This window comes from Lotus japonicus, chromosome 3 (assembly GCF_012489685.1).
Source record: "Lotus japonicus ecotype B-129 chromosome 3, LjGifu_v1.2".
NCBI classification, from domain to species: domain Eukaryota; kingdom Viridiplantae; phylum Streptophyta; class Magnoliopsida; order Fabales; family Fabaceae; genus Lotus; species Lotus japonicus.
The window spans coordinates 2,574,512-2,594,920 of NC_080043.1; the positions used below are offsets into that span (position 1 = coordinate 2,574,512).

Below are 20,409 nucleotides of genomic sequence, written 5' to 3' on the forward strand. Positions count from 1 at the left end.
ATGGCAACAAGATCAAAGAGGGTAAGCCAAGATTAGAGAATATTGCATGCCTACAATGGCAACCGATTCATGTATTGATCATACATTGATCACTAATCTTGGCTCACAAATATTTGATCAGCTTCATGTACTGATCACATGAATTCTGACAAAGCTCCCTGCAAACACAAATATAAGAGACTAAAATGGCAACCGATACAAATATTCTCAATTTCAATTTCCTTTTCAAGTCATGTAAACCTATAGAATTCAGGTGGGTTCAAGAATAAATATCCATGCCCAACATGAGAGTACCATATGAAGACAACTTTTTTGAGATCCTATTTTCATGTAATGACTTTTTTAAAACACCTAATACTAGACCATCTTTACAACTCAGCTAATGTTTACATAATTTACAGAGCCAACTGAAGCCTCAGGTTATTATGATTTATGATTCAGCTCCTACCAGTTCTACATGTAAAATGTCTTCAAGTTTCAGAGAAGATTCCACCTTCATGGAAAAAAAATCTGGTGCAGCAAATATAGATAAAGCAAATGTTATCACCTGCAAAACTAAAGCACTATACCAAAGTTCTCAAGTTACCAAAGAAGCAATTCTCCACACAATCCATTGTCTGCAATTCCTTCCCAATAACAAGTTATGGGTTGGATGTTGGTGGTGCACGGTGAGCTGGTCGCGCCTGGCCACTTACTGCTTCATTAATCCTGCTGAATACTACACTCAGGGGAATACAAGCTACGACAGGCGTACCAACCTTCTTCCGTTCTGATTTCTTTTGCCCAGTCAGCGAGGACAGCTTTCGAGTCTTCTTATTTAGTAGACCAGATTTTTTTGATTTGGAAGATTTACTGCGAGAAAATTGCGACAGTTTCTTGGAAGGTTTTATTCTTGGCTTCACCACACCAGAGGTGTCCCCACCTTCCAAGCCAGGTCCATACATTCTCATCATGTCATCGCATTGACCATCAGGCATAACCTCCACTGTTAGAGGGTGTCCAATAAAGGCTTGGCTATTTAGTTTACTTGCAAGAGAAACCAATGGGACATGTTGTGGACGGTAGCTGGATTTGATTTCTATCTTAACATCATATAATGAACCATCAGAACAACTATTTCTTCCAGGACAATCTAACATTGGATGGTTTGGGGCCAGGGGTAAACGAGGCTGACGATAAGGAAGCGATACCTGAGGTGTGAGAGATCGATCAGGCAATAGCTTCACGTCTCTTGTCCCCTTAATACGCTTGCTCAAATCCCGAAACCCGCCTAGTTCGCCTTCGGCAACTTGCTTGCACCTAGCTTGAGAGGTACCATTGTAAGAAGCAACAGGGGCTCCTGTGATATTCCAATCAGCTTTCTGACCAGTCCCCTGAGAGTATCCATCAGAGTTCTCTACACCAGCCAAATGAGTGCTAAATTTATCATACATGTCCACATGTGTTCTTAAGGCTTCTTTTCTAGCATGTCTTGAATTCCTCTTTCCTTTTGAAAGCCACTCTGAACTACCTATCTCTGCTCTAAGGTCAGTAATGTTATGATCAGCAATTGAACTTGTAAAACCAGTACTATAGCCCTCATTTCTCGCTGACAGGGCTTCAGATTGACCAAGATGGCGAGACTGTTGTCCCAATACATCAACTCCGGGCTTTCCAGATGAACAAGAAGCAAGTACAGGTGAGAAACCTGATAGAAGGAACTACATCAGTGCAGGTAAATTATTCAACACGGGCCTCTACAGAGCACCGAGCATATAAAGAACCACAAAAACAGTAACAATAAGCTGAACCAGAAGCACAGAGGAAATGACACCAAAATATATTCAGCTGCTTCGAAAATAGGAAGAGGGTTTTGTAGAGGAAAGAGAAACAATAAGAAATAGATAAAGAGTTACTAGTATTATATTACATAACAATGAGATGAGAAAAATTAAGAGAAAACATAAGCATGGAGGAATATCGTTTTTGCAACTGAAGTCATCGATTGAGGATATTTGTTCATGCGCAAAATTAAAGATTAGTTTATTTCAAACTCTCCCTTATAAAAGGAACAACCATAAAACCATGTTTCAATTTAGCTCATTCAGTTGTTAATGTATGATCACTGTACCTCTTAAAGGATTCCTTTTCCATCTATAATTATTAAATCCATGTGCCTGAATTTATATTTGAATCATGATATAAGCAAAGCAATTAGAATAGTTAAAATGCCAAATAACCACGTACACAAAAGCCAAACATGAGAGCAGATAAAATATAGCAGAGACAGTTCAAAAAAATCTTAACATATCTGCAACATACTTGTTTAAAACGCAAGGAGGGGGGGGGGGCATGCAATACATGGTGATAAATAAAAGATTGTAAAATTTGCAGTAAAGAAGAAGCTCCACAGTGCAAATACCTGTCAAAGGTCTCTCCTCCCTTCCAACCTTCATAAATGGAACATCAAATAATTTATCAGAAAAATCATTCCAAATTTGCCCTGATATGCCAGAAGCCTCATTCTCCTTTACTGTGTAATTGGTTTGAGAAGTTTCACGACCATCCTCCTGAATATCTGCTGAAGTTCCATTCTCAAAAGCAGCCTCTGTACTAACAAAAACATGATTTGCCAGTGGAGAACGTTCCTGTAATTCATTGGAATATAATGTTGAAGGGTTGCTGCTATAAGTCACCCCAAGTGATGGAGAACTGATTGAACTAGTAAGCCCATCACAAATTGCCGGAACTGACACCATGGCCGTACTCTCCAAAACCTTGGTCAATGGCCGGCGTCGATTTTTCCTTTTCAATGATTCATGAACATTTGCTACTTGTGTTCTCCTTCGTTTCAGTGTGGAAAAATGACCCTTTCCACCATTGACAAAAGTTCCATTCACCAGGAAGTTCCCTGTGTTTGAATTGCCGCTCAAAGCACCATCTTGCTGGGCTATCTCAGGTGTACCTGCACCCAGGACCTTTGTCTTTGGCACTACACCAATGCCCAAATCCTCAAGCCCTCTCATTCGCTTGACTCCTTCTGTTCCATCATCTTCAGAATCATTTGGTGTTCTTCTTCTCCTTCCCTGCAAAGACTGCATCTTGGAAGAACCATTTTGATTTGGCTCTTCAAGTGATATTTCAGACTGATGCAATTCAAGGGATGAATTAGAGTTGTCTTCAGAGTCAGACAGATCATCAGCCAAGTCTTCATTATCCTCACCAGAACAAGATATGATCGGTGATTCTCCAGCCAAACCAACAGGTTCACCACCTAATGTATCTGATCTAGAGCAGAAGTTTAACGACTCCTTGCCGAGGCGAGCACTCTCCAGCTCAAGAGCATGAAGAATAGCATCTTCCCTGCGAGCATATTTCACTGCTTTCTTATTTGAGCTGGCAGCAGATGCCTTTGCCTTTTCAATGCAATCATCATACTCCCCGCATCGAAAAGGTTTAACCCGCTTCGATCTTTCAAGATTATACCAATCCCTAAAATAACAAAAAGGATTTTTTCCAAAATCAGACCATATGAAAAAAAAAACAATACACATCACTAAGCACTCACAACTCAACAAACAACAGACAAATTCAAGAGAGACAAGTCAAGTTAACAAGCCCAGGGTTTTAAATTGCGGTATGCAGTGGCAATTGCAGCCGTATCATAATTGAGATACGGGTTTTACATTGTTGTCAGCAATCGCAAATGCAGGCGTTACATAAAGGCTTTTTAAATTGAGAGACAATTGTAGCCGGTGACGTAATTGAGACAGGGGTTTTAAATTGTTGTCTGCAATCGGCCCAATTGCCGCCGTTACATAAAGGGCTTTTGAGCCCCGCGTCAAACCCGCGAGTTTTAAATTCAAGAGAGACAAGTCAAGTCAACATGCCCAGGGTTTAAAATTGAGGTCCGCAACCGCAATTGCAGCCGTAACCTAAAAGGGTTTTGAACCCAGAGTTTTAAATTGTTGTCTGCAACCGCAATTGGCAATTGCAACCGGTAGTAAAGGGTTTCCGAGCCCCGCGTCAACCGCGCGGCATTTGTTTTCAATTCCGCGGAAAACCCGAAATTGAAACCGCGCAATTCAAAACCCTGAACATGCCTTTCTACCTGCATCAAACAAACAGTGGAAGAAGCAAGCTCTCTGCCATCAAACACTTTGCCAAGTCAATGTATCATAAGAAGAACAATCCTAAACACTAAATTGAAAACAAGGGCAGATAAATGCACACACCAAATGATAGAAGACTCACCAACAAATATCAAATAAAATTAAAATCAAAGAGATAGATAGATAGCATAGGAACTTACACGCTTGCGTCCTCGCGACCCAAGAGCTTAACAGGAGTCCCCGATCTCGGAGAAACCAAGGAACTCTCCGACAGCTCGTGCAGACCCATTATCCGGCCAGGCCACCACGACCCGTTACGGCGGCGGACCCAGACCAACCCACCCTCCGATGCATCGATTCCGTTCTCTCCCGAGCTACCCATTTGCTTCTTCGTCTCGCTCATCAACCCGCCATTGCAGAAAACCGTTCACACCTGAAATTCACCAACACAAAACAAAACAAAAAATCAGAGAGTGTTGCTTTGGGGTGATCTTTTCTTGCATGCAATGAAAAGGGCAGAGATGAAATTCAAAGAAGTTGTGAATTCTGATGGCAGAAGCACCGGGAATTGGTGCCAGTGAAAAGGGATCAGTATCAGAAACAGAGCAAAATCAAAGAAAAACAACAATGGTTCTTTTTTTACAATGTTTTTCTGATGTTAGAGACAAATTCAGATGCAGAAACGAAAACGAGAAACAGTAAGTACTTGAGTTTCAGCTGGCTTTGATCACACCCAGGTTGTTCCTTGTCCGTGTTGTACGGAGGCAGAGGGAGTGAGGTTTGAAAGAAAGGAGACTAGAGACAGAGTTTAGATGAACTGCTGCGTCTTTTGCGGCCTTTCTCCAAACAAGCAATGAGAGAGCTTTATGTTAGTCCCCACAAGTTATTTTTATATCGGTTGATTTCAACGTGTTAAAATCTCATTCGTTTGATAAGTGTTAAGATCAACCTGACGAAATCTTATTGCTTGAGTACATGTTAAAATCAACGTGTCAAAGTTTGAGGTGAATGGGTGAGTAAGGTAAACTCAGGTTTTGCATTTGGTAAAAGCAAGTTATGGATGGTAAGTTTGATTTGTTTCCTTTGAGGTAAATTTATGTGGAGTTTGGAAAAGGAAATAGACTCATCTTTCTAATAATTATGTAACTTTTGGAAAGATATGTTAAACCTTTTTTTGTTAGAAAGTATGATATAAGATCATGAAGAAGTGATTAAGAGAATTCTGAGAATTTACTGAGATTCCACTGTCATGAACGTCGGTTAATGGTTTCTGTAGCTAAGTTTAACACTAAAATGGATTATTAGTGTTGTGGAAGGAAGCCAGTGGATGTTACTTTATGTTGTTATGAAAACTTCTTGCTAGCTTTGGCCCTGTCAGTATGTCAACCAGTGAAAGCGAAGAACAATACCTTGTAGGTCGAAAGGTGTAAATTTGCTCGAGTTGGTCTGGAGATTGAACTGAACCGACACGTGGTAGGGAGAGAATGGCTTGAAGGATATTGGTACAAGATGGAATATAGGGCTTCACATGTTATTGGACTATGGATGATATAGTCGCCTTTCCAAGTCATTTTCTTCCCATGACCATGGAGGATAGGTCGTTAGGGACCCCACCAATCATTACTCAGTAGTATGTATAAGCACCAAGGGACAATAGTGTCGTCATGTCATGATTATTCGCAATTTGACTTTAACAGACACATCGAATTTAAGGAGGAGAGAATTTATCTTAAATAGATCTCAAATCATTTGCACTATAATTAGATATTTATATCTCAAAAGGCGACAAAATGTAGCTAAGGGAATCTCCTGAGAAGTAGGAAAATCACCGAGGTAATCATTGGTGAATATATAACCGCTTTCTCTCACTTAATGATGAGGATACATCTTGTCATGAGAAAGATCACAATATCGTTGGTTTCGATAAGCAATTATCATCATCCACGTCACACTTAGAGCCAAAGATGCAGGAAGAAACCATTTGAGTTAATGCGGACCCATGTTTATGAATGTTAGTGACTCAAAAATTGTGACCAATTCAACTCATCGAGTGTGCGGTTGAATCTATGAAACACGTGTATATCTCATCCCATGTAGGAACCACCTGAATGTCAACCAAGTGCATAATGATGTGAGTTGGACAACCATTCCCCTCCAACGAATCTCTAAGAATCATTTTCATTAGTTGGCTGATCATCCGGATATAAACATTCAAGGTTTGAATTTTGCACCAGGCATCATTAATCATGGCATGGTTGATGAATCCACAATGTTTTTTGTTTGCAGATAGAAAAGTTTGGGTGGTTTCCGCTTCGGGCACCACCACGAGCCTAAGCATGTCTTTGGGACCATAGGTCGCCTACTTATGAATCGTCTGCCAAAACAACCCTTACATCGACAGCGGAAATCGAGCACACGACCTTTTAAGGGGAAGTGTTTCGTTCTTACCAACTGAGCTAACATGTGTTGGTGATGAATACACAATTAACTGCTCGTACATTGTTTTCAGGTCATTTTATTAGTTTTTAGTCTAGTTCTATGTTTATTCCAAGTGTTTTTAAAATCACATGTTTTGCACTTGATTTGGTGCACTTCTTGAACTTTATGAATTCTCATAGTACTTAGGGAATTTTTTAAACATAGATAAAAAAAGGGAAGAAGTTACAATTTCAAATGAATTGAGCATGTACAACTACGATAGAAATATTCATGTCACTACATGTGATTTTCAAATAAACTTAGTCATTCATCTTTTGTTTATCTTGACATTTCTTTTGTTGTTTATTTTAATCATCTAAGAATGAGGTGCAACTGAATCTTGTTATTTTTGAACAGACTGAATCTTGTTATTAATATTGCTATGATGTGATTTTTTTCGTGAGACTAATTTTTATGTTGAGATTGGAATTCTCAATTCTGAAAACTAGCTTGTGTTTTACCAACATTAAAGATGAACCTAAACTTGCATGCAACATAGGGTTATTATATTAATGTTGGACATGAGTTTTTTAATATTGATAGAGGATTATCTTGGGGAATGAGGATAAAAGTTTTTGATTGATAAGTTCATTATGAATTCCAAGACTCATAGGAATAAACTAATTTTATATATTTTGAGAGATTGAGGATTTTTTTAATACCATAAATATTTTTTTTCTCAATGTATAAAAGGGAAAAGAGTGGATGTTATTTTTGTAAAAAATAATTTTTTTACTTTAAATATCCAAAAATTATAAATCAATTATAAATAGTTGTTGTATAAAAATAACAAAATATAATTTTATATAAATAATTTTTTTTGAAACTATATAAATAAATTGATTAAAACGCATAGTTTTTTTTTTTATTATATATACATTATAAAATATAAAAAAAATTCGTATCAAGGGGTAAATTGAAAATTTTATCACAATAAGGTGACACGAGATCCAGAAATATCCTACATTTTCTTTATTTCAACTTCGAAGACTCCGTCAAGTGGTGGGTCCACAGTTTATCTTTCATCTCCCCTATAGCACTGTCAATTTAATGATCTCATTAAATGGTAGGACCCACCATTTTTCGAAAGTCATGTTGAGTGGTGGGTCCTACCATTATATTCATTGTATTTCTCTTCAATTTCAAAGAGTAATCAAGTGGAGGTCCCACCACCATCCTCCATATTTCATGTGTACTCTTTTATACCAAACAATGACTCTCTCTCTCTAAAACCAAACAAAGTTAAAAGTCTCAAAACCATGAAAAAAGTACCCAAAGGCACCACAATGACTCTAAGAAGAGTATATCTCTCTAAATTCTTTCTCCAAACCATTAATAGCTTCTAAATCACTCTCGAAATACAAGGCCCACTCGAGAAGCCACAATTTCTTAGTTTTAGTAAAGTACCTACTAGAAAGAACGACATCTGAGAGAGTAGGGACTGACATCTCTAAAGGAGAGAAAATGTAAGAAAATTTGATATCCACATCTGGCAAAGCCAAAAGCTCATCACTGGTAGCGAAGATTACCATAGAACGGGAATGCCATCTTATTTTTTACTTTTTTGGCTGCCCACGAGGCTTTTAAGGAAATCTTTTTGCCCACCACGATCTGACGACTCTTACACTGACCATTATCTCTCCATTCTTGTTTTAAATTCATCGAAAATCATTTCTCCATTCTTCGAATGAATTTTGTTAATTGCATATCAGAGCTCATTAATAAAATAAATAAATTCATTCTGTAAAAAAAAACATAAAAAATTATGGAATAATAATAAATAAATTCATTCATTCATTCATAGGCGGCATAAAAAATTATGGAATAAAAATAATTAAATTCATTCATTCATAAGGCAGCATAAAAAATGATGAAAGTGCACAACTGTCCCCATAATAGAACACCAATCTTCATTATACTCTTTTTTTGTTTAACCATATGTATCATCTATTGAGGGAGTCATACTTGACCCAGGTGTGAGAAAAGATCAAATGCCCCCACCAATAATGTGTATCATAAGAATCAAACTTTCAACCTCAGGGATTCAAACAACCACTTTTAACCACTGCGACCATCACCCATATCTTCATTATACCCCAGTAATATTTTACTTTTTATTGAAACAAACTTTAAAATAAAAAGTTAGTAAGATGAAAGTTTATAATATTTGCTTATAACTATCTTAGTTATTTCTTCAAGTATTTTATTTAAAAAGCTTGCAGGATGCAAAGGAATGAGAGAGAAAAATCTCCTTCAGGAAGAGAAAGAAAGTTGGTTACTTTTCAAGTTCAATATTAAAGACCCCAAAATAAAATTATGACACCTAATAGATCATTCATGAATTCTTGGTCAGAGATCTTTAAAGGACAAGTATACTCAATGCCAAACTTCTATTTCTAATCTCAACATCCAAATTTGAAACAAACACCTAGATAGACTGAATGAGCCAAGAAAAACTTATCCTCTTTATGTTGTACAAATAAAACTATGTCACAGGCAACTCCTTTTAAATTGTTACCTTACATATTTTACAAGGAAATACGCTCTCACACTGCTAGTACAACGTCTTGGTGTTGAGCCTGCAGTATTAACATTCACCCTTAGCTTGCAAACTATTAAGTTAAAGTGGATTTCCCTCCATAGTTAAAAATATCTGCAATGAGATGCATTCAATTTTTTGATCAACTATTATACACAGCCTTGATCTGTCATAGCTTGAGCAATAGTCAGAAAAGCAGAGATGACAGCTCCATGTACCAAAGCCCTGACAAAGTATTAAAAAGAGATGTGAGGAAACCAGCCCCTTGAAGATTAAGAATCATTCAAACATACCCACAGCACAATTGAGTAGAATTAGAGGGAAAATTGTAAATCAGAAATCAGATGACAAAAAATTGGAGATTATTGAAACAGTTACCTAGCACTCAAGTATATAGTTGAAGCACAGCAATAATAGATACTGACAGCATAAGTTTCATTAATACATTTATCATAAGTATCATTATCATGATTCATATGATTCAAAATTAGCATATATTGGATACTAAGATATTCAGAAGTGCTCTTTATAGAGGTAGGTAATATATTCGCTTAATTAGGAAGTTCCTAGCAGAATATTGGTTCTGGAAAGTACAGCAAAGGTAGATAACAGCTTACATCAGTTTACACTTTTTGGGCAAAATACACTTACTCAGGACTTTCTTTTTGATAACCAAAATCAGTTGCAGCTTTGATTGCTCTTTGATGAGTCTGTTTCATTGCTTCCTGTAAAATAAAAGTAGAAATTTTGAGGACAGTAGATGGCCTGAAACAGTATGCAATTTGTGCTTATCCAAGTGAGAAAGAAAGTGTAAGAATTAAATAACATTTAACAATTTTCACATTTGTTAAATCTCAATCTAGCTAAGATTCTTGTTTAAGCATCATGCTCCACTCAACTGTGAAATACCCGATTTTTCTGTGGAGAAGATTATCATTGAAGGGAAGAATGTGCCACCTGATAACCTCATAACCAATTACAATTCTTGAAAGTAGGACTAATGATTTATAAGAACAAATCTCAAAGAACTACCTGCAACTTAGATTCGAAGTCCTCTGGTGACCAGTGCATCAAACTGCATTCATGATTTAATTCAAGTTCTCCAGCCACAACCTGCAAGAAAAGAGAAAACATAAGAGAAAGGTATCTTCAAACTCAGCAGATTGATGTAGAATCTATAATAAATTGAACAAAAAATCAGTTAAATGATGCTAATCAATATCATAGTTTCAAACTTTCAATCTGAAGTTTTATGTCATAAAATGACAAATAAGCCTACTCAAGCACAGCTTAACAATGCATGTTTTAATGGAGTTTTGGGCAAAGAGGGTTATATGCAAACAACTCGGGGATTCACTGACAGCACCTGATTACTAAACTCAGTTTGCACTCAAACAACTTGGCACCTTGGCCTGTTGTTTAAGCATTGAGGACAAGCATCCCAAGGATGGCTCTCCCTTGTTATCTCAGTCAAAAAAAAATATTTGAGATTTACTGTCTCAGGCTAATATCATTGCATCCAAAGGGATCTCTGCTCCTATGGTTGGTAACAGCAAGCTCACAAGATATGGAGCTGACTATGTGGAAGTAAACAAAGTCTGCCAATTGTTATCTCTAAAACAAACAGAATGCTTCAGCCAACTACTGTGAATCAGGCCATTTCTCTTATTGCATTTTATGATTCAGACTAAGCTTCGTCTTATTGTATGTGGAAGAACTTATTTGAGTCTATCTTATATCATACACATATAAACAAAGTGTTTGATTAAGCTTATGAAATAGCCTATGACGTACCTATAAGCTCTCTTGAGCTTATTTTTATAGGATGTGTTTGGGTAAACAACTTAATTAAGCTCTTAATGCATTAAGCGCTTACCGCATAAGCCAATTTGAAGAACTTTTTAAATAAACTAAAAATAGGTTATCTGTGAGCGTAAGCTCTTATTCGTAAGCTAATCTGAACAACTTACGAAAATAAGCTCAAAAGACCTTATAGGTAGGTCATAAAGCTATTTACATAAGTTTTCTCAAACACTTGCATAGAAGTTTATGCTAAAACATAATTGTGCATTAGCTGGTTGTGTATTAGTCACATATGTAAAACTATAGTATCTGAGCTGTAACTGAGTTCTGTAAAATAGATAGCAGAATTTGGTCCGAGAATTAACTGTAAGGCAGTTAAACCTACAACTGCCTCTAAAAAAGTACCTTGTCTGTACCCTCATGATTAGAATAGAATACTATGTTTCTGCACAGTTCAAAAACCTCTGATTCTGTGATAGTTTCTCTCGTATCAATTTTTTCACTCATATTCTAATATCGATAAACCGCTTTACGGTGCTAACCAAATAGGTCAGAACTCCTAGTCAATTACAACATTGAAAGAAACTTCAGGATAATGATGGTGGAAATGGAATCAGTTACTAATATTAGTTCAAAAGCAATATGCTAAAATTTTCATCTAACGAAAGTCAACTAAATCAGAGAATGTTTATTAAACAATTAAAACAATACCCCAAGTTTGGGCAAAAAAACGAAACTATGCCTCAGACTTAGAAAATATATTCCATCTCCTTTCCTATATTCTCTTCATCATGAAGCCAAAGGAAGCCTAAATCAAATATGAAAAAGTAATGTACAACTAAATTTGCATAAAAGATCTCACTTAAACTGGACTTAGAAATTCCTGATTTAATTAACATAACCGTATCAAACTATACTATTCAGTATTTAGCATAATTTTGAATCTCCTCAAAGCACTACGAAAAACTAAGAAGGTTAGTTGTACATCATAACCGTCATTGTTATTGCAGATTTGTTTAGCAAGGAATATGTGTGTCTATAAATAGGATAAATAAAGTAAATGTCATACCCCTCCGGCACCGGCAGCCATAGCAGGAGCAACGAGAACATTAGCTTTCCTAAGTACATCAACTGCCTCAGGGGTGCAGGGCATGTTTGAACCTTGGTACGAATAATATAATGTAAATGCTGTTAGTATATTTGATGAAAGAGAAAAATAGAGTCAAACTGGTTGCATTTTGTAGAAACAGCTACCTTCTATTAGTAAACGACAACCTGAATTTACCAAATTAGTGGCATCAGATTGGTCAATTTCATTTTGTGAAGCACAAGCAAAGGCAAGATCACACCTTTCGTTCCAGGGTTTCGCTTCATCATAATATTTGGACCGAGCATATGTCTTTGAATAATCTCTATACATGCCAAATTTATGAACAAGAACCCCAAAATTGAAAATTTGCCCATCGGAAAATTATACAAGATGACAAAGCGATACAAACCTCAAACTTCTTTGTTGAGCTTTAATGTCTCTTAAAAGTGAAAGTTTCATGTAGTCAAATCCATCTTCATCAACCAAATATCCTCTCGAATCTGAGGAAAGATTTTGTTAAAAAATTGTTTATGCTTTCAAAATATCAGGAGGCTATGTGAAGGAATTTGACCCCAGCAATTATATCATCCTACTTCTATTTGCTGGTTTTCTACTGCTCTTAGTGATGATGAATATTAAAAAATGACATCTGACATGCAGTGATAAAGGAAAGATTTCCATTTCAGTTATAGTAAAAGAATGCATACAGCAACATAAGAAACACAGTAGGTTCTGTAAGTTCACATTGCACCAAAATTACCTGATACTGTAATGGGAACTCCACCATAAGCAATAAGCTTTTCTAAAACATGCATTGCGATCTTTCCAGAACCAGTCACAACACATCTAGAGAAAAATATACATTAGAAGAACTCCAGAATCAAGAATATATACAATAGAATCTAATAAGCATCAAATATCATCTAAGATACTTGATTTCAATAGCAGTTAAAAAATAAACAAACGACAATATTGACATAAAAGCAAATGGGAACTTTTTCGAATTACAGTTGAGTTTCAAACTTTAGAAAAACAACTAATAACTAAAATGAAGGTTCCCACACCATCATAAGAATATCTAAATAGCAAGAAATGAGGATTAAAAAGGTAGAGCTAATAATGATGAGTCAGTAGCAACAATCCTTATAAAATGGCTTAAATTAAAAGAGAAACCTTAATCCTTTGAGATCTTTATTCATGTCAGCAAGTATGAGCTGGGCAAAGAAAACCTGCAGATGCATGACAAACTTGTCAAATGTAAGAACTTGAAGCAAGACATGCATGGAAATTTTTATGATGATATTCTTGGTCAATAACAGACAAGCATGCAATATGCTCTTTGGCCTTTGCCAAGAAAAACAATTTGGTATTTCTGAGACCGAGGCAGCATTTTAAGAAGTCGCTAATAAGAGAAAAAGCTATACATAGAAAACTGAAATGAGACAGAAGTGCATCTTATATAGAAATTCTAATAAATAAATAAATTGAAAGGTGATAGGACACATTTTACCAGTCATTTATATTTTCACATACCACAATGCATCCGGAGAGTGCGACAATTAAAATTAAAATTACCAGGCCATAACCAGTAGCTTCAGTTCGAAGACTGGAGCCAGACAAAAATATCCTCGGTCCTGTAAAACTCCCCTGCAAACACATACATTTATAAAACATATATAAGTCACTGAGCTTCCTTTTCTGCCATGAGCTTGTCTGTAAAGTGCTCGAGTAAAAGTGTATCCATGTTTAAATTAGTGGGTAAAAGATCATAACGTACTTTAAATTAAATCAAGGGTGGTTATACCCTTTTCTTGTGCATTTTATACACAGGGTCATTCATATTACTCTTATATTAGATATATTACATACTGCACTTTACATGATATTTATTGTGAAGACTGCAAAATATGCACATTCATTCGTACAAGATAAGGCAACTCAGCCAAATTATTGAAGAATAAAAAGCAACAGAGAAAATGAGTGAAGCAAATCTCAGAGAATGTCAAAATTACAAAAACATGAAAAACCAAAATAATGCATGCTCCAGGTTTGCAAATGAATTATACATTCTAGTTGAATTAGCAGGTAGGAAATTCAGACAATACTCTTTTCCATTAGCTAATTCGCCGTAGTCTATCTAACAGTGGTTCAATATATCTAGTATTAACCAAAGTGTAGAGAGGCAAGTCCACAATGATGCCCTTTGCTCCTCTCTACCAACTTCTTGTTTCAAGCACCCACCTTGACGAATATATACTAGTATAAAAAGGCATTCTTACACTTGATATCCAATTCTTAAATTTCACAAAATCTGTTTTGTCTCTGATAATCTAAAGAGATAAAAAACCATTGTTCCAAATTAACAAAAAAAAGATCTACCTACTACAATAATTTTTTTTTTTAAAGAGAAGATGACAACAACTACTTAATAAGGACTTCAAGAATATTCACATTACCTGAAATTGACCAGCTAGACGTCTATACTGTCCAAAAAGATACCCCATTTCTCGAGTACCAACACCCATTTCCTCTGAGGGATGGTCCTAATAAACATCCATGACAAGAATAAGACGATGATGCATGGGCTTTGAATGTAAGTGTGTTAAAATATACACAGAATGGATAAAATTTAGTTACCTTGTCAGGACCCAAGTACCGATACATCTCACTCATGAAACTTTGACAAAACCGCATGATCTACCAGCTTATTAAAGTAACACTTAGAAATTATACAACTACTTGAGTACAAATAAATAAGTTGAATACTCACCTCATTATCACTTTTTCCTTTTGGATCAAAATCACTTCCTCCGGATGCTCCTCCTAATTTGTAAGGGGATAAGGCATTCTTTAAAGTCTGCAGAGAAGGAAGTATGTCACAAATGATCCAATAAAAAAAATGCGGCGTGCAACGTCTCTCAGTGCTATGCTTGAAACTCACTGTTTATTAAAAAAACAACCAATAAGGCCTTATATATACATCAATACGTGTTGGAGTATAGTGTTATTATACTCCTACTGTACTAGATTAGAACTTCGGGTTAGCACATGTGTAGTCAGGTTCGAGTAACTAACTGAGGCTGTTCAGTTAGTTACATATATACTTAGCTTCTATTGGAACACAGTGATTCAATCAATAGCAGAATGGGAGTACATATGCATGTGTGTAGTGTTTTGCATACTTATCCTCACTCATATTTGTGTTTGTTCTTTTCTTTTTGGCTTAATTGCACTTTTGGTCCCCCAACTTTGTCCTTCCTGTGAAAATCGTCCCCAAACTTTAAAATTAGCAAAAAACATCCCTAACGTTTACACCCGGTTGCAAAATTGGTATTCCGTCCAATTCCATCCAATATTTAACGAATTTTGGGATAAAAATTAAAAAAAATAAGAAAATAAAACAAAAACCTAAAAATTGATGAATGTTCATCTTCTTCAAACATCTTCATCACCATCTTCAACATAAAGCTGAAAAAATTCCAGAAAAAAAAAAAAAATTCAATCTCCTCAAACCCAGTCACCATGAAACACCTTACATAAAAAAAAACCCATCAAACACCTTACATAAAAAAGCAAATCCTTTCCATTCTCCTTTCACTCAAAGAAATCAGAGTACATTTTTAGGATTTGAGGTCAGATATGTGGGAACCTAGATCCAGCACCACCACCACCTTCTTCTTCGAAACCACTTCCTTCTTTCGCTAGAGCCATTTGCCACCACTTCCTCCTCTTCTTCAAAATCAAGATCTGGCAGTATCACCACCAAACCGCGCCGCCACCACAACCTCTGGGTTCGCAGCGCCTCCTTTACGTAGATCTCCAGTCCACGAAGCGCCGCGCCATCACCACCTCTGTTGAAGCTCTTCAGTCACCGACCACCGCCGTCGCGTATCTACTCCTATGCCTTCTTCATCTCTACTCCAAACCAAACAAAAACAGGCAAAGAAAGAGAGTAGGATCGAGGGAGGAAGAGAGATGGAGATGGAGGATTCAAAGAGGAGCGGCGGTGGTGCTTCGGTGACGACGAGGAGTGGCGGGGTGGTATATGGCAGATTCAGATTTGGGTTCAATGGAGGTGGGTCAAAATTCCAGGTCAAAACCCCACCTCTTCTTCTTTGGTGCATTGTCAAAACCCCACCTCTGAACAATATTTTTGAATTTTTGGATTTGAGTGAGGGAAAAGGAGTAATGGCTTTTATTTCTGGAAATTTTTGTGGTTGAATTTAATATGGGTTTGTTGTTGGGAAGATTGTGAATTTGAGTTTGAGTTTGTGAATTTCTGGGTTTTTAATATGAAGATGATGAATGTTTCAGATACTAAATTTTTTAATTAATTTTTTGAGGAATATTCCGTTAAATATTGGATGGAATTGGACGGAAAACCAATTTTGCAACCGGGTGTAAACGTTAGGGACGTTTTTTGCTAATTTTAAAGTTTTGGGACTATTTTCGCAGGAATGCTAAAGTTGGGGGACCAAAAGTGCAATTAAGCCTTTCTTTTTATAAAGAAAGGATTATCATTATTGTGGATGGTGACTAGACTATGGGATTCCAACTTCTCAATTTTCATGAGCACCAGGTATTCAGATAGTAAATAGACAAAGATGAATTGACATAAATATAGGCTAGGTTCTGCAAAAGTTGAGCTACCAACTTTAGGAGAAAATGTCTCACATTAAATACCAAAATACTCTTAATATTAATACCTGCTGAAAACCAAGGAACTTGGCTATACTTAAATTCATTGATGGATGAAAACGAAGACCACCCCTACATGGACCCAATGACTGGTTAAATTGAATCCGGAAAGCACGATTAACATGTGCCTCACCCCTATCATCCACCCATGGAACTCGGAACACAATCACTCGTTCAGGTTCCAACAAGCGCTCCATGATGCTAACATAACTGAAACATAATAATAGCAATGAAATTCATCAAATATCTGAGTGTTGGCATTGTCAGCTGCAGAGTATATATAATTATAAATTCATGTGCTTATGACTCACTGGGAGTTTTTAGCTATGACTCTCTCAAGAGCATGAACTACTTCCTGAACTGTCTGAATGAATTCAGCCTCATGAGGATCCCTTTTTAGGGTAGCTTCAATAATTGATCCAGCTGTTTTTGATACAAGGGCTTCAATCATAGAATTGTCAGACAACTGAAAAGACAGAAATTTTTTTTACAAGACCAGAGAGGTCTTTTTATAATTTTTGCATGAATTCTTAGCAAGAAAATAACCAACATAAACACATTCCAGGAATAGGTTACTTAAAAATTAAAAACATATAGTTCGATACACAAAACAAGAATGAACTACAGTTCACAAAAGTAATTATCATCTAAAACTGGGATTTTAACACATGGTTTTAGAAACATTACATAGTAAGATGGAAAACCATTGTAATTCAGGAAATCAGCAGAAACCTATATAAATTATAAAGTGTGAATGGCAATTAAGTTTTGCAAAGTGGCCATTGAAGTATTCAAGTTTTGAACCTATCAGTATGAGGTCAACTAAGAGGCATGACAACAAGTTTTAGGTCCAGCCTAGGGGACGGGTCAAGTTGAAATAAGAGAAAGAAAAAAAAAAGGTCGCCTGAAAGAGGAGCCTATCAAATGACTAAAATGGTTCAATTTCCACAGTACTTGAACTACGTTCAGATTTATCAAACAACAGGATTTTAGTACTATATATGACTCAAAAGGATCAGTAGAATGCAGCTGGAAAGCAAATTTCTAGCACCCTATATTACTCTGCAAAGCAAAGATATGACACGTGACATGGATATGGGAGCATAAAAATTCTCATAGTTTATAGGACTTAACAAGACTGTAATACAGCACATAAAATTGGTGAAAAAAATATAAAAAAATGCAAATAGTAAAGTAAAAGAGGAAGTCAAATTCTAAAACTCAGAACTGGGCCTTACAGATATAATACAGTGCTACTACTAATCTAATTTAAGTGATATTTCACAAGTATTGGCATGAAGATAAAAAAAATCCAACACAATTGCAATACGACACGACTATTACATCGAAGTCCGAAGTGTCTGTGCTTCCAAGATATTGTTAATGTTTTTACAAAATGCATCTTTTGTGGCCATTCTAACATATATCTGTCATGCACCTCTAATTACGGTTTAAGATGATCTGGGAAGCACATAGTGGACTGTCTTCAATGAATCATATCATCAATTGATTCAAATTTCAAATATTAGAAAACACGCTACAAGACCATCAACAATATCAATAATACAAGATAATATCAGCACATGCCAGTGATAATAGCACTTAGAAGACCAACCTTTTGCATAAACAGGCTTTTCGATGACAATTTTATCCTTGGAGGCTGCCTGGAGACGAAGAGCTTCTTTGTGAAGCAAACTATTATTGTGTTCTTCTAGGGCACTCATCTGCATGTTACGACTGCCCTCATTCCCATAAGGATTTCTTCTGTGCTTCCTGCCATACACCCTGCAGACAGAGCAAAAAACCCTAGCTGTCCCATCTTTCACATCAACATAAGCCCATTTATAGGTGTCAGCCCATTCCTCTCTCCATCTTTTAACAACCTTCTTTTTCTTTTTCCCTTGTTGGTTGTTTGACATATCTTGAGTATCATTAGAAAGCTGAGAAACAATCCCTGCCTGCTTGTTCTCCACATGTTCTTCTGAAGATTCCTGTGGAGGGCCACCAATTAAAGCAGTGTTACCAAATGAAGGATCATCTTCTCCTGGTCCAATTTCTAAATCAATCTCTTCACCAATCTCCCTTACAACCAACTGATGCCTCTGCGCTTGCTGAATCAAGTTTATATCATCCATTGCAGGATTCATCCCTACTCCACTGGCAGACTGCAACATTTAGCATGACAGCCCCTCCACAAACCTAAAAACCTTTACATTCTAGCACGACACAAACACCATTTGCAGCAGTTTAGTTGCAAGAATAACAGAAAGCTGGTCAAAGTTTCCATATTTTATTTAGTGCACTCAGCTTCATAACATTGCTTTCCTTAATTGAGTTAGATTACTTCTTGATTCACAAGATACATAACCAACATACCATCCTAGCAAAAAATCAAAAGTACACAAGTTTAAGGAAAAACCAAAACAATAAAAAAAAAATCAACTACTAAAATTCTGCTGACTCTAAACTCCTCATGACTCATATCACCTCAAAGTGCAGACTCTAAACAGAATAATCACTCAAAATTCAAAAAACTAAAAACTAGGCATTAGGCATTATATAAACCAATTCAAAATTCTCATAAAACCTTAACAAACAAAAATTCTAGACTCAATTTTCTTTCATGTCATTCAACACAGCAATCATTTTCCTAAAAAAGTTTCTTTCAGCACAGACATATCAAATACTCCTATCATTTTTCATATATCAGTTAAACCCACAAGCAATTAAATAGCCCACATAGACGAAAGTGAGTTTATGAGGAAAAATATTGTATCTTTGTTGTTATTGACGATCAAAAAGTGAGAATTGAACATGCCCAGAAGTTAAATTTCAACATACCTACAGACAAATTAGGGTGAGATTTTGGTCCTGGAATTGGAGAAGAGAGTGCTGAATCAGACAATTTGAGTTGAATTTGCAAGAAAAGATGAAAAAGGGAGAAACTTTATTCGTAGGTGACTGAATTGAAAGTTGAAACTGGGTTGAGGTAGCAGGAGTGAGTGTTATTTTTTATTTTTTTATATAATTTTTTTTTTGTTTTTGGATCATAAAAAAACAGCAAGTTGGTTCGGAAATGCGAAGAATGTCTAATAAAACTGACTGGTATTACAATTACACGTACACACCTTCAGCAGGACATGATTTTTTCCATTCAGAAGACTCGAACTCAAAACCTTAATTAAAATGGATAAAACATGTTTTTTCATCCACTTGAAGCCGTAGTTTAGAAACACCAATTTTTTTTTAATAATATATCCTTACCAACTAAGCGAACACTTGTTGTTGAGAAATGTGAAAATTATTTACACTCACAGATAAAAATATGTTATGGGTAAAACTACCCACATTTACGGGGATTCACAGATTTATTTAATGAGTATTTTTACTATCAATTTATTAATGGAGTGAGTGCGGATATTACGGTATCCATACCCATGTATACGCACTCGATATTTAAAATACCAAAATGTCATATAGATGTATATTGAGTCTAATCTTTAAGGACTTTGTACAATGGTAAATTAGTAATAGTAAAAAGAAGCTCTTAGACCAAAAAAGAGAGAAAAAATAAGTATTTGTCTTTACGCATGAGTTGAGTTTAATCTAGAATTTAATTTTTATTCATTTGAAGAAATATCTGTGAATCCATATATGTATGGACCATCATCTAGGCCGGTCGGACGAGTTTTGGATTATTGGGCCTAGAA

At 36.0% G+C, this 20,409-nt stretch overlaps 2 protein-coding genes across 2 annotated transcripts; both read right to left on the reverse strand.

Annotated features, from left to right (window-relative positions):
• Positions 1-202: 202 nt before the first annotated feature.
• Positions 203-4,956, reverse strand: LOC130746714 (uncharacterized protein At1g51745-like). The gene is made up of 4 exons (XM_057599426.1): positions 4,798-4,956; positions 4,292-4,524; positions 2,402-3,471; positions 203-1,687 (listed from the first exon to the last, which is right to left on the reverse strand). The coding sequence occupies exons 2-4, from the start codon at positions 4,492-4,494 to the stop codon at positions 642-644; spliced, it is 2,319 nt and encodes a 772-aa protein (XP_057455409.1). The 5' UTR covers positions 4,495-4,524; positions 4,798-4,956; the 3' UTR covers positions 203-641.
• Positions 4,957-8,880: 3,924 nt separating this feature from the next.
• On the reverse strand, positions 8,881-19,707 carry LOC130709455 (uncharacterized). The gene is made up of 16 exons (XM_057558826.1): positions 19,541-19,707; positions 18,315-18,915; positions 17,011-17,140; positions 16,708-16,909; positions 14,772-14,858; positions 14,639-14,698; positions 14,458-14,544; positions 13,577-13,648; positions 13,175-13,230; positions 12,762-12,847; positions 12,411-12,501; positions 12,166-12,323; positions 11,981-12,072; positions 10,141-10,221; positions 9,760-9,833; positions 8,881-9,333 (listed from the first exon to the last, which is right to left on the reverse strand). Exons 2-16 carry the CDS (start codon positions 18,871-18,873, stop codon positions 9,258-9,260), a joined length of 1,911 nt encoding a protein of 636 aa, XP_057414809.1. The 5' UTR covers positions 18,874-18,915; positions 19,541-19,707; the 3' UTR covers positions 8,881-9,257.
• Between the last annotated feature and the right edge of the window lie 702 nt (positions 19,708-20,409).

Coding starts and splice junctions, on each gene's coding strand:
- LOC130709455 (XM_057558826.1), bottom strand. CDS start 18,873: ATGTTGCAGTCTGCCAGTGGAGTAGGGATGAATCCTGCAATGGATGAT. Junction 12,324..12,410: donor GCTCAACAAAGAAGTTTGAG/GTTTGTATCGCT, acceptor TGGCATGTATAG/AGATTATTCAAAGACATATG. Junction 10,222..11,980: donor TGGCTGCCGGTGCCGGAGGG/GTATGACATTTA, acceptor CTTTTCTTGCAG/GTTGTGGCTGGAGAACTTGA.
- LOC130746714 (XM_057599426.1), bottom strand. CDS start 4,494: ATGAGCGAGACGAAGAAGCAAATGGGTAGCTCGGGAGAGAACGGAATC. Junction 3,472..4,291: donor GGTCGCGAGGACGCAAGCGT/GTAAGTTCCTAT, acceptor TTGTTATTTTAG/GGATTGGTATAATCTTGAAA. Junction 1,688..2,401: donor GGAGGAGAGACCTTTGACAG/GTATTTGCACTG, acceptor TCCTTCTATCAG/GTTTCTCACCTGTACTTGCT.